The 19132-nt window shown below is 38.3% G+C and overlaps 1 protein-coding gene across 6 annotated transcripts in view; it reads left to right on the top strand.

Annotated features, from left to right (window-relative positions):
- Positions 76-19132, top strand: part of AASDHPPT (aminoadipate-semialdehyde dehydrogenase-phosphopantetheinyl transferase) — a 37992-nt gene continuing 18935 nt past the window's right edge. For all 6 annotated transcript variants that reach the window (XR_002433340.1, XM_021380557.1, XM_021380573.1 and 3 more), the window contains exons 1-4: positions 76-258; positions 1021-1246; positions 13001-13122; positions 13573-13734. Coding sequence is in view for 5 of the 6 variants with exons in the window: in XM_021380557.1 (XP_021236232.1) it covers positions 115-258; positions 1021-1246; positions 13001-13122; positions 13573-13734 (654 nt within the window). In the remaining variant the exon portion in view is untranslated. The remainder of the gene's footprint in view (positions 259-1020; positions 1247-13000; positions 13123-13572; positions 13735-19132) is intronic.

Raw genomic sequence — 19132 nt, 5'->3', positions numbered from 1 at the left:
CCTGTCACTCAGACGCCGCTCTGACAGCGGATTGGCTGTCGCTTATCCACAGCTCGTCCTGCCCTGCTGCCCGCCCACCCGGTGGGCGGTCGCGGCGGGCCCGGCTGCGGGGCTATGGGCGGCGTGCGCTGGGCTTTCCCTTGCGCCGCCTGGCGACCCCGGCGTGAGGAGTGGCTGCTGGCGGCGCGGCTGGTGCAGCCCGAGGAGAAGGAGCGCATCGGCCGCTTTGTCTATGCCCGCGATGCCAAAGCCGCCTTGGTACACCCACGGGAGGGCGGGGGCACGGTGGAGGGGCTGAGCGGCTCCCTCAGGGCTGGGCCCGCGGGCGGGGCGCGCAGGGCTGCTCTGCTGCAGCTTAACGGCCCTCAGTGCTGGGAGCGCGTCCTGGTGCCGGCGTTACGTTGTGATGTCGGTGAGGAGGCAGGGCCGACTCACTCCATGAGGTTGTGTGTGAGGGCAGCAGGGCGCCGCGTAAGAGAATAAAGCGGTTTCGTTCAGAGACTTTTGCGTGATCCATTCAGGATATAAATCCTACAGAGCAATGTGATAGTAGTGGTCTTTTGCTAATGAGTCTGTAAGCAGTTACCCGGCACTTCCAGCTGGTCAGTATTTCATGTATTGGCTGAGTCACTGGATGACTGTTCATAAAAGAAGGCTTTCGAGTGTTTTGCTGCATAAAAAGAGTATTCATCAGTGCAGCAAAGTATCTGAAGTAGATAAGATAGAGAAGGACCAATTTTATGTCAACCTTCAAGGCTTGGTCTGCTTTTTATTGACCCTGTTAATCTCTGTGCTAATAGTGATACGTGTATTGCATACCCAGCTCTGGTGAAATGCTTTTGGTTTTTGGTTAATTTTACTTGACAAGGGCTTTTATAAAGGGGAATACCTAAATGATCTGGCACAAACATTCTCTTGGCAGTAATGAAAATACAGTTTTTTAGGCAGGTGGTGTTTTAGGAACTACAGATGTGTTGTACATCTCATAATAGTTCTGTCTGATTCCATTTTATTTCACAGGCCGGTCGCCTGCTGATGCGGAAATTAATTGCAGAAAAGCTGTGCGTACCTTGGAATGAAATACACTTGCAAAGGACATCAAAAGGAAAACCTTTCCTGGCAAATAGCGTATTTAGTGTACGTTCAAATTACAACTTCAATGTCTCTCATCAAGGAGATTATGCAGTTCTTGCAGCTGAGCCTGAGCTTCAAGTTGGCATTGATATAATGAAGACTAATTTACCAGGTAATGTGTTACTGCAACCAAAGCAGATTCTGTAATGTTTAAGTGCTGAAGACACCAAAGTTTCCCAAAGAATCAATCTGTGTCCTAGCAATTTAGTGTTATCAGAAGAGTGTGTGTGCACGTATCGTGTATTTGCTTTTTATTTATTGTTACACACTCTTCACTGTTTGCTTAGGGTTTCCTGTTAAACCAGATGGGAATATATTTCCAGTTTAAAAACCAGAACCCTGGAAGAATAAGGTCATGAATCCTGCTGTGATGCTGACAGGATTGCCACCTGCAGATATTTTAATTACTGGTTTGCTGACCCTTAGGCAGGTAGAAGCAGGGACAGGTTTCAGAGTTGGGGCAATGGGATCCAATTCCCTGAGAGCTTAACAGCCTGTAGCTTTGAATGTTATTTCCCATCTACATAAATGCGGACATGTTATGCATCAGCACCAGCCCCAGGAATGCTGCATACTGACATTCACTATGTGTATGCAGTAAGCCTCAGTGAGAGGGAATCATCAGGGTGTGTGAGAGGTGTCCCTGGTATGGAGCTACACTTCATGAACATCAGCTGTTGGTTTATTTACTTCTATGAAGCTTTAAGCTATCATGATTCTTAGTGAACTTCGGGGCCAAAAGCATAAATAGGAATTGTATTAAAGGATATTTTTAAATGCACTTTCACAAAGGTCATTTTGTTCACAAATGATCAGTGATGCATGACTGGCGAGAAGGAAGTGTACTGGGATTTAGGATATACTGGCACTTTTCAGACTTTGAGAATCCTCATCAATCAATCAACCAGTAACACAGCTGAATTCTCAAAAAAATCTCTGTTCATAATCTTCAGTTTGTCCAGCATATCATGCTACAAAATATTTTTATGTAGTAAGATAAAAATTCAAACCCTAACTTCATATCTTTCTGAATGCAGTACACTTTTTTGTTGATTATTGTCAGCATTAAATTTTTGGAATGGTACGTTTAGTGAATATACACAGAAACTTTATTACAGTTCAAAGCAAAATGATCTGACTCAATTCTGTCTGCTTATAGATTAACTCAAAAAAACAATGGTCATCAGGTAGCGCTGTCCCAGATGTAGAAAGGCTCCAGAACCATGCTGGAATGTGTGTCCCCTCTATAGCCTGTAGAGGACCCCCCCCACCAGAGGAGCTGGATATTTCCTGCTAGAAACTGTGGGCTGTTGATAAGGCTGCACCAGTGCACATACACCTCTGAAGGGACTGGAATAAGGCAGGGCCCAAATACCACATTATGCTTGAGCGCAGTGCTTTTATCATGGCTTTCCCAGGCAAAACAAAACAAAGTGATTAAACAGCACAGCAGACTGCAGGTGCTGAATTTAGCCATTAACATGTCATGAAATTTGATGTACAGCAAGAGCAGGAGCATGCCATGGAGCAAGTAGGTGCACAAACCAGTACTGAAAACAAAAAAGTCAGTGCTGTAGCCAGAAACAGGAAGTAAAAGCTAAACGGGTATTAAAACCATTAATTCTATCTAGCACTCTCCAATCAATTATTGTGTTACCTTGAGCTCTTAGGCCCCAGACTGTGACAAAAAGACTGTGATGGGTTGACACTGGCTGGCAGCTGTGCCCTGACCCACGCGCTCACTTCCACCTCCTACCCCAAGTGGGATAGGTAAGATGCTCGGAAGGCCTTTGAATACAATGTTCACTTCATAACTTCTTCAGTATCGAGAGAGGCTCCTGCCAGCATTTCCTAGTATTGCTGATGGCTGTGGTCCTGAACTCCTACCGCAGAGCAAATGGTTCTGCATCATATTGAACAGCTGCAGTCAGCAGCTGTGTGGATTTGGGAACATCAGCTGCTGAGACAAAACAACAGAGATCCAATACAAACAGATTTCAGTGTTTTTACCCATAAAGAGAAAAATAATGGTTATTCTGGAGATGCTAGTAATTCCAAAGACTTCAGTGATGAAATTAAATTGATGTTTTTGTAATAAGTCATACTGAAAAGCTATGTATCTGGATGGCCAGTCTGAAACAAGCTAGTGACAGATGCAGACTGATGTGATTCCTGAACATGCATACTTTCTAATGCTATTTTACCCATCTCTGTATTTTCACAGAGATTTAGGTATGTGTTAACAGAAAATGGTGCTATTGCGGAAGTCACTGTGACCACAGTCTGAATTCCTGGTGGCAAGCTTCAGAGAGTATAGAGTATGAAACACATCATTCCAAAATTGCTGCTTTCATTTCCAATTTCTGAAGTTCCATAGTTAGCCTACTCTTCAGAAGTAATTCAGCTGTCAACATCTTGTATGGAGTACATATGTTCTACCTTATGGTAATGAAAGGAAGGAACTTCTGTGCTTGTCATTACATGCAGGAAGTAACTGTCAAGAATGTGGCCGTGCCTGGCCTTGCATTTTCCACATTATGCGACTTTACATAAACATTTGTTAATTAAGTTTAAAAATACCATCTACCAAATTTTAAATAGGTTTTGTTTATGAATATACAGTTTTCTTGTTGGACTTACAATGCACATTTTTGGAAAAGGAATGTGGTAACAATGCAAATTTATTAATAGTATGTGGTGGGGAAGTGAGCCGGAAAATACTCCACATTAAGGACAGAATTTGTAATTATAGTCTTTGTATTATGAACTAATGCTAGTAGTTTTTCTCACCTAAAATACTTCCTGAGAAAGTTCCTGGTAATTCTGACAAGACAAAATTTGTTTCTATTGCTGTGCTGTGAATATAGGATACCTTTGAGTTCACTAGTGTTTTGTCCTATATGTCCACTTGGTGGTGCTGTTGTTCTGCAGTTATTAAGCACATTGTATAACTGAGCATAATGACTTGCACAGATATGCAAAAATCTCTGGAACCGCAACAGGGACAAGGAGTTCCATATGTACAAAGTAAATTACAGTATTTTTTTAAAATATGCTTGTTTAGGGACAGAACAGTCCATCCTGTGATGTTATTCTACAGAATCTGGAGGTGCCCAATATTCTAATTCTTATACTCCTTTATTATTCAACCAGCGAACAAAATGTGCATTGTAAATACACAAGAGAATATCTTGCAACTGCAAGTTTTAAGAAATATGCTCAGTAATTGTCTGCTAGTATATACACATTAAGACCAGTGCGCATAAACATCTTGTCACCTCTAAATCTGTGCTATTTATTTCTGTTTTATGATTAGTACCAAAGATGCCTGTTTCCATATTACTTTGTCTGTGTTATCAAAATCTGAAAAGTGAAACTACTACTTAGAAGGTGAGGCCAGGCCATGCAAAAAACTTATTTTATATCATTGCAAATGGAGATAGTTCTACACAAGTTCCTCAGCTTTGCAACATTTTATCATGTTTTGTACTTCATTTAGATATTGAAATAGATAATGTAGTGATAGCAGAAGAGTAAGATTTCCTTAAGTAAGTTTTTTTTTTGGTTTTTTTTTTTTTGTTGTTTTTGTTTTTTGTTTTTGTAATCCAGCAGGTTATTGTAGTAGGTTTAAATCACAATTTAATTTACTTGCTGTTGAAGAAGATTGTTTTTCTTTAGATTATTTTAAGATTAATGCTTAAATTGTTTGGGAAAATGCATACTGTGTTATAAATGTGTTAGTGGAAGTAACTGGATGTCATTTGTCTAGAGAGGTAATGCATGTGAAATTATTTTAACCCTTGCAGTAAATAAATGACTCTTTGACAGAAATTTTGCAGCAAGAGTTAATTTGCCTTAGGTCACGTGTGGGTAAGTCATGTTTGGACAAGCTTCTGAACTTGTAATGCTTCTCTAATTTCTGCTTTCCAAAGTTTGCAATTAGGATTTCTTGAACTAGAAAGAAGTATGAAGACAGATTTGAGTGTTTGTCCTTCTCGCAGTACTTCAATTTACTCTGAGACAAGTTTTAATTGGTTTTGATTTTATTGTTATTATAGCAATCAGCATCTAATCTTTTGCTAGAATAGACAATTGCCAAATTATTATCTAATGATACAACTGTAAATATATAGATGCATTGTTTGAGATGAAGAAATTAAACAAGGAATTTCATTAAATGCTTTTTTTTTTTAATTGGTTGAGGATGTCAGAATTTATACACGTGAAAGTTCTTCAATTTTAGATTTACAACAGCATTGAAATAGCTAGCTCATATCCATATTGAACTAAAGCATCATAGTGGTCTTATCCCTTTCAATAAGTAAACAGGGAGGAATTTCTTTGTTCTTGTTCTGTTTGAAAATGGGAAAAAAACAGCCATCGTAAACACACCAATAAAGAGCATGTTATATAGAAATTTTATTATTCTTCTATTTTCATTCAAATTTGTAACACTGTTTTAACGCAGAATTACATCATGTTTGTGAAAACACTCTGCTTACTGGTTAAGCACTTATGCTTGATAAACAGTAAAAGGAATTTGTGACTGAATCTTCTCTTTTAGGGTAAATTGTTTCTTCTTAAAATTCTGTCAGTCCTTTATGATGACTTTTTGTACGCCAGCATAAAACCATTTTCATTAAAATAGGAAGTGGCAGCAAAATGTAGAATAGTGACAGTAAATTTTTAGAAGACAGATATGTAGGACATGCTGTGTTCTTGCTACATTACAATACATCCATCTTCCTCTTGCATCTTTTCTTGTATAACTTACAGGCTGAATAAGAGACAGCTCCTACAGTGTCTGGTGTGGACCCATGCGTGTGTTGATAGGAGAGAGGGGTACTGCAGGTCAGCTGACTGCTCTCTCTTCTCTGTGGGAAGACCAAACAGAAAAACATGCTGTTTTTTAGCTGTCAGATAGGCCAGACAGTCTTCTAACTGTTGGCATTTGGCTTTATAAGTTTTATTTAATGCATATTCTTACATGGTTACTTTCACTGTTGTATGGTAGAAATTGATTCCCAAATTTAAAACCATAATACTTGCTTATTTTGAAGGAGAGAAGAGGGAGGATAACCATATACAAAGAAATGGGGATGTTCTAAGGGTGAAAAATTATTATGTACTGTTTATTATGGACATTATGGAATGTTTATTCCATCTGGCTTTGAGATCCATATTCTAAGGCAGACTTCTGTGCTGCATCCTAAATTTTGCAGTCAGAAGGCTTTGGTAGTGTTACAGCAGTGTAAGGCTATGACCTGTTAGGAAAATGTGATTTTTATATCTGCGTGCCATTGTGCTAATAACGTGTTGAGGTTCTTGTTGTGTGGTTTGTTGTTTGGGTATTTTTATGAGTGAAAACTCAATTGAATCATGTCACGTTCTTAAATGTCTGTCACCTTTAAAGAGATGTAAGCATGTTTCACTTGTTTGTTTTCACATCTGTAGTTGTGTTCCACAACCATACTGCCGTTATAATTATAAAGAGAGCCCATTTTGGGGTTTATTTGGATTTGGCAACTTCGGGTTTAATTTTGGTGTGATGCATCATAATCTGCTCAGTATTGAAAGGAATAAGAGTTCCTCCTATTCTGACAAAATTGCCTTAACTGCATGATTTTTTGTCTGGGCCATAACATACCAAAATTACTGTTGTTCCTGTGCACTTTTGGGAGTAGAGCTATCTAATCAATTATGATTCCTTGTTTTCTTTCGCTGACTGTGAGGGCAGCTTGCTAAAAGTTTGATCACTGCTGGGCCCAAGGATTACTGCAGTTGAACCCTTGGCAGTTTTGCTAATGTTACAAGGACTTAAAGATCCTAGCTGCAGAGAAAAATAATATGCATTATTGAATTACGCTGTTTCTTTATCACATTTCCATTTTTACCGTTTGGGAAACGTTGAATGATACAAAGGAGGCAACCTCAATTTTTTTTGACCTTTTAAGGCTAGTGCTGCATTTCTGAGGTATGCCAAGATAAAATACATCATCACTGGTTGAAAAACAAGAATAGATATTAAATATATGTATCACTGAGAGAATCGCCAGATAATGACAAGAGGGAGAGAGGTCACAGAATGCAAATCCAGTTTCCAGTGAACACTAAAGCTGTGTGAGCTAATGGATTTAAAAACCATGCCCTGATAATTTTCTGTCTGGTTCTTCTAAATTAGGCATTTATCTAGATAATTATTTGTCCTCTGTTCTCAGTTTCTAAATGTCTGCATAAGGCTTAGTTTGTATTAATAAACATCTTGGGCATCTGTTGCAGAGGAAATGTTTTCTCAGTATCATTTTACTTTGGTTTCCTTTAGAGATCACGGAATTGCAGGGGTTGGAAGGGACGTCGAGATCATTGAATCCTGTCCTACACCAAAAGGATTGGCAGCTCAAGAGCCTCAATACGCACTCATTCCATACAGTTCATTAGCTTGCACAATTTATAGCTACTCTGTGTTTTACATTAAGTAGATTGATCCATTGATACTTCAGTTGCTCATTTTGCTAGCTAGTACGTTTCTCATTGTCAGTAGGCCCACATGCCATTCCTGATTCTTGGGAATTGGACTCAATGGTCTTTGGAGGTCCCTTCCAACCCCTACAATTCTGTGATTCTGTGATTACTGACCTGTTTCTTTCTTGCAATTCAGGGCAGTTTGGATTCTGTTTTTATTCTTTTTTGGGGCATTGGCTGATCAGTAAGCTAATAATAGTAGCTTTAGCTTTCGGTTTTAATTGTTTTGGCTATAGAACGCCATATAAGTTAGTTTGTATCTGACCAAAACAATTTGAAGATTGTAAAACTGTTTAAAAACTGTACTGAGGACATTTGGTCATCTGTTCTTCTTGGTATTTTTGAGAAGGCATATCATGGTTTTGCTAACATAAGGTATGGCAGGAGAGTTACTAGCCTTGCTGAGTGAATGTTGTATTACCAAGCTCTTTTAGGATTGATCTGGTGTTTGTGGCAGTGTAAACTTAAGCCAGTCTGAAGATTTCCGTATTGCTAAATACTGCTGTCTGTAGGACTATTAATAGCATGATGTACATAGATCTCAATTTTAGTGGCTTTTTACTTTCCTACAAAGGCAACTTGCTTCATTTTATTTTGAACAGGTTGAAAAATGGAGAGACAGCCCTGTATTTTTCTACTATTTCTGAAACGTTTTCTCAGATAGGACTTACTCTTTCTTCACTCTCCTACGTCTTTTTAAAATCAATCATTTATGTGTGTTCTGGATTTTTACTGACAGGGAAAATGCAAAGCAGATTTTTGGCCTGATCTTTACATAACAAATGAACAAAATTCAGTTGTCATTTAAGTGGAATAGATGCTATATCATATATTTATATATTTCAATGTAAATTGTTTTTGCAAAAAAAAGCATGTATATATGTTCAAAATCATTTATTTTCCAGATTTGACACTGGACTATTCCAGTATCACTTAGTACTTTCTTCTCACTCTTTTTGAAATTGCCAGGGTATCAGGTATTTTTAAAATAATATGGAACTCAACTTTTTTTTGTTAATATGTAGAAGACGGATTTTGAAAGATTAGTCATATTATACTCATAAGATGTAATATTCTTTAAAGTTCGTTAGCAGGGAATAATAGAATCATTGCATCATTAAGGTTGGATAAGATGTCTTAAGATCACGCAGGCCAGCCTTCAACCCCGTCACACCATGCCCACTAACCATGTCCCTGGGTGCCACGTGTACATATTTCTTGAACACCATCCAGGGATTGTGACTCTACTACCTCCCTCAGCAGCTCGTTCCAATGCCTCACCACTCTTTCTGAGAAGACATTTTTCCTAATATCCAGCCTGAACCTCCCCTTGCACGACTGGAGGTCATTACCTCTTGTTGATTCAACGGTTACCTGGGAGAAGACAGGCTCCCACCTCGCCACACCCTCCTTTCAGGGAGTTGTAGAGAGTGATGAAGTCTCCCCTGAGCCTCCTCCAGAGTAAGCAATCCCAGTTCCTTCAGCCACTCCTCGTAAGACTTGCGTGCAGACCCTTCACCACCTTTGGTGCTAGTTTTACATTTATGTAGTTTATTCTGTAAACTCTAGGTTCAAATTGATACTACGGTGTGGTACAAATGTGAGGTTTAAGTGTTTGCAGAAATTAAATACATCTTGGTCTCAGGAATAAAGACTCTAGATTATCTTGTGAATATCAAACTGATTAAATAAAAGAATCTGTAGAACAAACATCCTGTTTTTCTTCTGCTTCCATCTGCACTTAGATAATATGCCATAGCAAATTTGAAAACTGTCTTACCTATTCCTAAAATCACAAAGATCAGTTTATTTATTTCAGTGATGATCCCCCACCTAGTTAGATTCTTAATCAATCAGATAAATATCTTGCAATTTCTTGATGCCCACCCACCTAATTAAGTAATTTATATATGTATATATTATTTTTCCCAAGTGTGCACATTACATCTTGTTCCCCCTCCCCTACAGGATAGAGGAGAAAAACAAGTTTTAAAAGGTTGTGGGTCGAGATAAGGGTGGGGAGATCACTCACCAATCACTGTCATGAACAAAATAGACTTGGCATGTTGGAGATTAACATAATTTATTGCCTATTAATAATAGAGTAAGTTGGTGAGAAAGATGAAAATAAAGAACTCCTGCCTTCTGACCCTTCCTAGTTTGAGCTTCGCTCCAGCTCTTCTACCACAACCCTGAGCAGTGCAGAGATGTGGGGGTTGTGATCAGTCTGTAACACTTTGTCTCTGCTGCTACTTCCTTCTCACACTAATCCCCTGCTGTAGGATGGGATCCCTCCATGGGATACAGTCCTTTAGGAGCTGCTACAGCGTGGCCCTTACCATGGACTGCTCTTCTTCAAGATCTGCTCCAACATGGGTATGGCCCTTCCAGAAGATACTACTCCAGCTTGGGTACCCCATGAGTCATGGTTCCTGCCAGAAAACCTGCTCTGCTGTGAGCTGGAGTTTCTGCCAGAAGCCTGCAGTGCAGCGGGGTCTTCTGTGGGATTCAGTGTGTATGTCTACTCTGATGTGGTCTTCTGTGGCCCGCAGTGGAACAGCCTGCTCCTCCACAGGCCTCTCCTGGGCTGCGGGGGAATCTCAGCTCTGGTGCCTGGAGCACCTCCTGCCCTCCTTCTGCATTGAGCCTGGGGGCTGGAGGGCTGCTTCTCTCATTTCTTACTCCTCTCTCCCAGCTATTGCGCAGTGGGCTGTTTGTTTGTTTTTATCTTTTTTTAAAGGACTCTGCTTGACAGGTCCCTGGATAATATAAGGCCCTGTTTTCAACAGAAGGTTGGACCAGATGGTCTCCAGAGGTCCTTTCCAATCTAAACTTTCCTATGATTCTGTTCATTCTGTTTTTCTCTGATACTCAAGCAAATATGGAGAAACAGACTAAGGCTGTAGTACTGCTAGCAGTTTGTTGAGCCATGAATCCTGTGATCTGATCCATTCCTCAGAGCAAAATTATTGCACTATATTAAAAAGGAAAGTGGGGTGGAGGACAGTTCAGTAGAAAGCAGTGCCTGAGTTTTTCAGTGGGGGCAAGCGTCAGCTTACTGTGTAAATTTGAACATGACTGGCCAGGATCATATCGGAGAAGTGTACTTGTAAAGCTGAAGAAACTCAGGACGAAAAAGGGAATGAGGACTGAAAAGGCAGTGTGAATGGGGATGGTATACGCCTCGTATACTAAACAGTTTAGTATAATGTGTATGCACCATGTTGAGTGGTACAGTTTGTATGGCAGAACAGCTCTGGCAATGCAGGAAGCATCTAGATTGTGAAAGTGTTCTCTACTGGTATTAAGAACCATGTGCTATTGAGAGCAGGAGGAGCAAGTTCTTGAATGTTTCATCATCTGAACGATCTGAAGAAGCAGCTGGTGCTTCCTTAAATACCTGAGAAAAGAAAGAGGAGAAAATGAAAAGTTTGGAGTGTTTTTCAATACAGTCATCTGATCTTTTTTTTTTTTTTTAAGTCTATTTAAACTCAGCAAGATTAAAGACCTTTCTCCAAACTGAAGAATTGTTTATTTTTCATTGTTTCAGGGAAGTTGGAATGTCTAGTAGTTCTGTACCTTGGTCATCCACCATCCTTGACATTGTGGTTGCTTTTCTTTTCTGGTGTCTTCTTTTTCTCCTGAAAAGAATGTCATTTCTGTCCTAAGATTGTGCTAGGTCATTCCATTAGCTAACTACAGCAACTATCAGCACAATTTCTATGTTGAGAAGTTTTTTCACTGTAGTGAAAAACTGAAGGAAACAGAAGGCATCTTTTAAATATCAGAGCCACATATTGTTTTATGTATACAGTATGTCAGATTCCATTTTCCAGTATGACTTGGAAAGGAAATCATCAAGAAACCTGAGTCTGTGCTTTAGTGTGACTCCAATTATTGCTGCAGCCAATATCTGTTTTTATGTAGTGTAGAAGACGACCACTTTATGGAAGAGTTTTAATACTCACTACACTCTGGGCTTGCCCATCCAACCCATGCCACAGCTGATTGTTTATGAGGATTGTGTTGGGGACAGTGTCAAAGGTCTTACTGAAGTCCAGGAAGGCAATATCCACTGCTCTCCTCATTCTGGTTGTTTTATTGTAGAAGCTTATCAGGTTGGTCAAGCGTGACTTCCCCCTGGTGAATCCATGCTCATGACCACTCCTGATGATTTTCTTGCTATTCCTGTGTCTGGAAGTGGTTTACAGGATGAGCTGTTCCATCACGTTCCCCAGGACAGAGGTGAGGCTGACTGGCCTGCAGTTCCCCAAGCCCTCTGTCTTGTCTTTTTTGAAGATAGAAGCGATGTTTGCATTTCTCCATTCTTTGGGCACATCTTCCACTTGCTATAATCCATCTAGAATAGCTGAGAGTGGCCTTGCAATGAGGGAGGTGAGATTAGTTTGCATTAAATACAACTTGTATTTTCCCTCTAACAAGAATGCTGCATAAGCTACAAAAAATACTGTCTCAATATGTGGAATTGTCTCTATGCGGGTTTTGATTATCCCAACTGAAGAAAATAGATTGCTTTGTGGCATTGTCTGCTTAGCAAGCTGTAAGCCCTATTGGGCAGATTGCACGGTGTATTCTGGTTGATCTTACGGATTGTGGGTGGTTAGTCAAGTGTGTAGTGATGTCCATAGCTTCCAGTGCATTGTAGAAATGCCACTGATCAATATAACCATGCAGTCTGTAGTGTCTCCTGCAAAATAAATTAAGTCTAGTGGGGAAAAGTGGTATAGTCCCTGAAAAGCTATGGCAGCAGTACACAGCTGTGCTGATTTTTCTGGAGGCTTAATTTTAATCTAGGGATTTGAGGCTTTTTTTGTCTGCATGATAAATTTGAGGGTCTGTATTTCTGCATGTGCTTTAAAGTGTTTCTTTCATATCCCACTGTCCAATGACAGAAGGCAGAGTAGCTTGATGAATTCTGACAAGCAGCATGCTGTTTTATAAAATGTTACTAGATCAAGCTGTCAAATACTGAAGATTTTATATACTAGTCTTATAGCTGGATGTAATTTTTTTTTTTTTTTATGTATGTATATATTATCACCACTGGTCAAATATTGTTTAAAGATATGGGATGCGACTCTCATATCAGATTTTTTTTATGTAGTAATTCTACCATAGGAATGATTTTTTTAATACTGTGTTCTGAACTGTCAGCAGCATCTGCTCACTGCTTTGAAGCTATGTAAATTCAGATTGCAGAGCAGCATGTGTTCACTTTTCTTATGAGTGAGCTTTTCTTTAGAGCAATAACATGAGGTAATTCATTTCCTAATCATTACCGCTCTATTAAAATTCCTGTAAATATTTTTTTTCAAATCTGTAGGTAGTAGCTCAATTCCAAATTTCTTTCGTATCATGAAGCGACAGTTTACTGAGGCAGAGTGGCATGTAATCAAGTCTATGAATAATGAGTGGATGCAGCTGGATATGTTTCATCGACACTGGGTAATACATTTATTTCCTACTTAAAGACTACAATAATACAACCTGTGAATTGTTTAGTATGTTTTGTTACTATTGACATTATGATAAAACTGTATACTTTTATGGTTTCATGATCATGTAGAGGTTATCTATTTAATATCAGAGTAACTTCAAGACTCATAATACAACTGATATTTCTAGAAGGATTTATAACTAGTTTTAAACATGTACTGAGAACAAGCTCAATGATTCATATCTGTATGTTCATTTTTACACCCTGAGAAGGGTAATAACTGTGCTGGTAACTTTTTTCTCTTGATAACTGTCACTCTACTGTCATATTTACAGTGGTATAAGCCTTTAATTTATTTGACCTACAGTGTCTGCTTATAAATAATGTTTATGGAGAAGGTAAATTGAAACAACAAGTATAAACAGTGAGTATTCTTAAAACAGTGTTCTGTTTTTTAGGCCCTAAAAGAAAGCTTCTTGAAGGCTATTGGAGTTGGGATCGGCTTTAACTTGCAAAGAATTGAATTTCATGTGTCCCCATTGCAAATGGAAATAGGGAAGGTGTATAATGAGACCCAGATGCTGCTGGATGGAGAAAAAGAGGAAGAGTGGACTTTTGAGGTAAGAAACCTTCAAACTATTTTTTTAATTGCATTGCACTTTTTTTTTTTTAATTGCAGCTTCACACCTTTATTCTATATAACCTCATTGAAAAGATACAAATTAAAACTTAGGGTAAAGGTGACTGGCACATAAAAATATTTTTGTTGATCACAAAATCTTCCTACAAAGTACATTCATTAGAATGGCTTTTTTATTTTTTCCATTCCCGGAGTGTCATTCCAGCACTCGAGGATTTTTGTCCTAGGCCATGCAGGAAGTTCAGTAAAGTGTATTCAGACCTGACTTGTGAATAGTGTAAACAATTTTGAAGTTTTTGCAACTCAAGACATTCTGTGATTCTACGATCAGTTGTCTGAGAATGAGTCTGGTGATAACTGACTCTGTTAGTTAGCAGTTATGTTAAACGCTTGAAATGGAGGTGGTGTCTTTAGCTCTTTGGTTGTGTTTTTGTTGTTGTTTGATTGGTTTTCCTTTTTTTTTTTCCTCACCTGCTTGAATGGACAAGAAGCAATGTGTTTATATGGGTTTGGATTTAAGAGGTACTGACTGGTTGCTGTGTGTTGAAATGGACAGATGCAAAACAAAAATTGCCTTTACTTAATTGGAACATCATTTTGAGCACAGTCTTCTGAGTATTGGGTTTTGACTTTAATTTGTTTGGTTGTTTTTTTTTTGCTTGTTTGTTTTTCCTCCTTGAAAGTTATTGAGACTTAACACTAAAACATCTATGGGAATGACCAATGGCCTTCTTATGTGTTTTAAAGGACTGGGAGAGAAAGAACTGATAGACAGTGTGATCTCACAATATTTAATCATCTTAAAAAAAATTACAAGAGCACTCCAGAAGCACTTTCAATCTATCACTGAAAGGAAAAAATGGAAAAGACACTGTGACTTTAAAGTTGTCTATAAAGGGATTTTTGTTCCCATCTGTCCCTGTCTCCGTCTTCTGTAAGACTGTGAAGCATGTCTGTAGCTGACTGGAATTTCGAAGAATATACACTTTGCAATTCTATTTCATAAAATAGTCAAGCTTTCCATTTCAGTGATCAGCTTCCAGGATGCTTGAAACATTTACATTTTGCAAATCTCTGTATTATTGGATGCGACTGTTCTGGTAGAGCTTGTCTGAATGATGAATTTCTGGTGTATGCTTGTTTTACATAGCATACAAAGTACATGCATGGTATGCATGTGGTAAATAAAAAAATTAAATATGGCATAAGTTAAACGTTACTGCTACAAGTTAACCTGTTCACAGTTCATTCCTTTCAGCATCTCTAGTCACATTCGGGTTTCTGTTACTTGAAAATCTACCCACACTAAATCAGTTCTCATACTAATATTGCCGTGCTCTCTAGGATTTGAGCGTGTCATGAAATTCTATAGTGGGAATTACAGACTGGCAAAAAATATCTTAGGAAAGATAGTGACACATCTTGTACTATGGCTGTTTTCTGTGTTAATGCTAACTGTACCATTGTCATAGAAGCATTTATCTCTTTTGATTAACTTCTGAGGCTCCAGATTTTGATCTTTGAAGGCATGCTCAGAGATGATTATGTAGATAGCTGCCTATAATACTTAAATGTTTTATAATTTTATGTTTTTCTTTATAACTCAGTAATACTGCTAGAAGCTTAATTTAATTTTTGTCTGAGAAATACCTCCTCTTCCATGCTTGCCCTCTACTTCCCAAGAGCACGGCCTTATAACTGTGTAGATTGTATTATCTCAAGGACAGGGTTTATTATCATAGAATCATAGAATTATAGAATTGCTCAGGTTGGAAAAGTCCTTCAAGATCATCAAGTCCAACTGCAGTCAAACTGTTTCATTTAAGATACTAGCTCTGTTGGGTATTTCATTTAAATATCTACATTAATTAAAATGAAATGGAGAACGAAAAAAAGCAGTTAAAACAGTTTTTCAGTTATCTGTCTCCAGACTAAAATTAAGAATCGCTTTAGTTTTAAAATAAACTTCTGAGAATACAAAACGTTGTACCCATTTTCTTACTTCCGGAATTCTTAATTTTGTTTGGTCATTTGACCTTGAGCCAAACTCTTGAAATAATTCGGTAACTGTAGGCATTAATTTTGAGAAATCTGCAGGAGTCGACCAAGAGAAATCACGGAGAGTTGCCTGTAAGACTCCCTATTACTGTGTTTTCCTTGTGTTCTCTTTTGTGCTGAGTTCATTGAGGGGACTTCCTCTGTCAGATAAAAAGTTTGCTTTTACTTATCAGATCTGTATGGTAGGAGATGATCAAAGAGAGAACACATCTGTTTAAAATCCAATGATCTCACAGTCTGGATTCTCTTTCTTTGAGTTTTAAAGAGAATCTAGCTTACCAACAGTAAAGATAGTAAAAAATAGTATTTTTATTTCTCAAAGTGTACAAAAATAGTCTGAAATCTCCTTTAGAGAATACCATGCCTTGTGAAAACAGCAACTTAGAAGCATAAAGACTTGAAAAAAATGTACTGCCTCATACTTCGCAAGCAAAAAAAAAACAAGTCGAGAGAAATACTGGTGAATCAAACTACAGGGGCGTGCATCTTGAATTTGTTCACATTGTAGGTAGAATTTTCTGTGAACAGGCTTTTTTTCCTGTTTCATTGTAAATACTAAATATGTCTTGTTGTATAGTTGCCTTTTTGCTGTCTTTTTACCTAAGGGTTTAGTTTTGTACTTCTTCCCTTTGCCACTCCTCATGTATTTTTGAGCTTGGATAGAAGGCAGTAGCTCAGGAACATCTTAATGGTAGATTGACGTAGTTTTAGGCATTTGATTCGTTTATTTCTCTAGAGATTATTTCTCACATTCCCTTTAACTATCTTGGAGGTAGTAGGCCAAAAAATACAGTAAAACTTCATTTAGAAGCATAAATTGAGTTTCAACATATGTCTACTATGTGTGCCAAATGAGTAGATTGCTCTGTAAGTAATGCCTCCTATTTATTTCGATGGAAACGACAACAGATAGAAATAGCACAATAACACTGCTTGATAGAGGAAATTTCTCAGCTACAAAACACTGTTTTTCAACACAGTCACTGCCATTACCTCTGCATTTTCACCAGTGATGAACAGGAGCACCACCCTCTGCCTCACTGTGCTGACATCCACTGTTCGGTCTCCATAAATGGTCAGCAAATGCTGACGAATGGCAGTGGGTGCCATTTTTTCACATGGAGGAATTCAGTTGTGTATCTTTGCTTCATATACACTTCCATGTCAGACTCCATTTTGTCAGACTGCCCCTCTGCTGCCATCTGTCACACAGCAACAAAATGTAATGAAATATTGGTGGGAAGGTTCCACCTCTACTGCCATACCACCAACATCTGCCTCTGACGTTGCAGGCCAGCATCATAAAACAGGAGGCATTGCTTTCTGAGCAGCCCTCATATGATTTGTTTGCAATTGGCAGAGCATATGTGGCTCTTTTTTTTTTTTTTTTAAAAAAAAAAAAGGATAATTGATTTAGTAACAATTAAAATGTAGTAATCAACTGAAGTGTGATACAGTATTTGTGTCAGGGTGTTATTTTAGGATGGAGACATACGCTTTGATTTTTATTTTTTCATATAATTATATGAAATAGTTCTGTATTATCTTTTTGCTTCTTTTGAAGAAAATAAACTTACAGAATGAAGTACTAGTTACTTTTAATATAGGTGAAGGAAATTGGTTGATGGTGATTTTGACAAGTTTTATAGTTCAGAGAGAGAAATGCATGTATATAATACCTATCTGTAGAAGACCTGCTACAGATACGTATATAGAAAAAAATCCTAATGATGAATCCTAGTAAAGTGCATTTGTGACCTTTTCTCACTAATCTCAGTTTCATACAGTTAATTGGGGAGAATGGTCAGATAGCATTTACTGGAGCCTCTGTTAAGTAATTTTTTTTTTTTTGCTCCCTATCTCAGTTTTTGTAGAATCAGTATGGGGAGCACCCATTCACCTTGAACTTCCCTCAGTGTTAGAGAATCGCCTGGTATCTCTGCTGCTACACAAATAATTGCTTGTGTATTTTGATAACAAATACTTTGCTTGATTTGCCTACTTACAAACACATTGCTTCCAAAGTGAGATTACCTGGGTTAATTTGAAGCATACTTAATAATTGTTAGTATGCAACAGTAATGGAGTCTTTCACCCTCAACAAGAGGAGTTTGTTCTATTGTATTTTGAGGAAAAAATAGAAATGAAAGCTGTTTCCAAGAGTAGCTAATCCAACTGGATTCACACAGCAGTCAGTGCTGCTGCCTGTGAAGGTGCAGTTTGCTTGTAAACTGTCTGTTGAGTGAATCCAGACTGATCTGAATCCCAAACACATCATTCTGATGAGCCTTTGCAATGAGGTAATTATAAATCTCATTGTGCCTTTAGTTGGTTCAGAGAAAAACAAATTTTTATCTATTCTATGTTCTCCGTTTTATAGACAGGAATCTTAACAAAACCAGAGGAATTTCTGTACTGTTCATTTTGTTTCCAGTACTGCTGCTGTTTTTGTTTAGTCATCTGTTTTCATGCAGGATGTCGGATTTAATTGATGAGTTTGTGTACAGATATCTCCAGTTGAATATGAGGCAGACTGATATGCTGTTTTTTAAGTTTCTCTACGCTGCATTAACTCCACACTGTGAGGGTTTTGCTAGTCATTAGCAGGAGCCAGGAAAGATCTCCTATGTTTGTTCTGGGTTTATATTTCTCGGAAGCAATGAAAGTAAGATGTACTTACTTTCATTGGGCATGAGGCTGAGGGCATAGTTTGTTACATTTTATTAGAAGATGCTGAAAACTGTTTTGTGACCTCTAATGCACTAAGGATATGTGAGGTAAATGGGAGAGAACCCTCTGAATTAATTATTCACTGAGAGGGGTCTCTGCAGGAGAATGGTCCCCCTTATCTAAAGAGTCACTTCCACTTAAATGCAGCTTAGAACTGACAGAAAATGATTTTGTTAACTGTATATAAGAGACTTTACATGAGGTATGTTTGTAGTTGCATAAACAAAAGTGATATATCAGTTCACATCACAAAAACAAACTTCTGTGCATTTGGCTTAAAGCTGTAACACAATTGTTTTCAGTCATTTGACAGCAGGTGTAGGCCACTATGTGCTGAGCTGCGTGCAGTCTCATCAGTCTGTAGCCTTTTGGCCAGGCAAAAAAAATGAAAAAAAGGCAGGGGGGAAGTAAAGCAATCAGAAAGCGGACATGGTCATTTTTCTTCAAGACAAGCACAAAACATTGCCACCTTAGAACTATACCAATTGTTTGCCATTATTTCTGCTCCTGCACCATCACCTATTGGCCAAGGCACCCATATCTTTGACTGTAAAGTGCCCCAGCCTAGTGGTACTTCTACATGTGAGTAG

Source organism: Numida meleagris, chromosome 1 (genome assembly GCF_002078875.1).
Source record: "Numida meleagris isolate 19003 breed g44 Domestic line chromosome 1, NumMel1.0, whole genome shotgun sequence".
Taxonomy (NCBI): domain Eukaryota; kingdom Metazoa; phylum Chordata; class Aves; order Galliformes; family Numididae; genus Numida; species Numida meleagris.
This window is presented reverse-complemented; position numbering and strand designations above follow the sequence as displayed.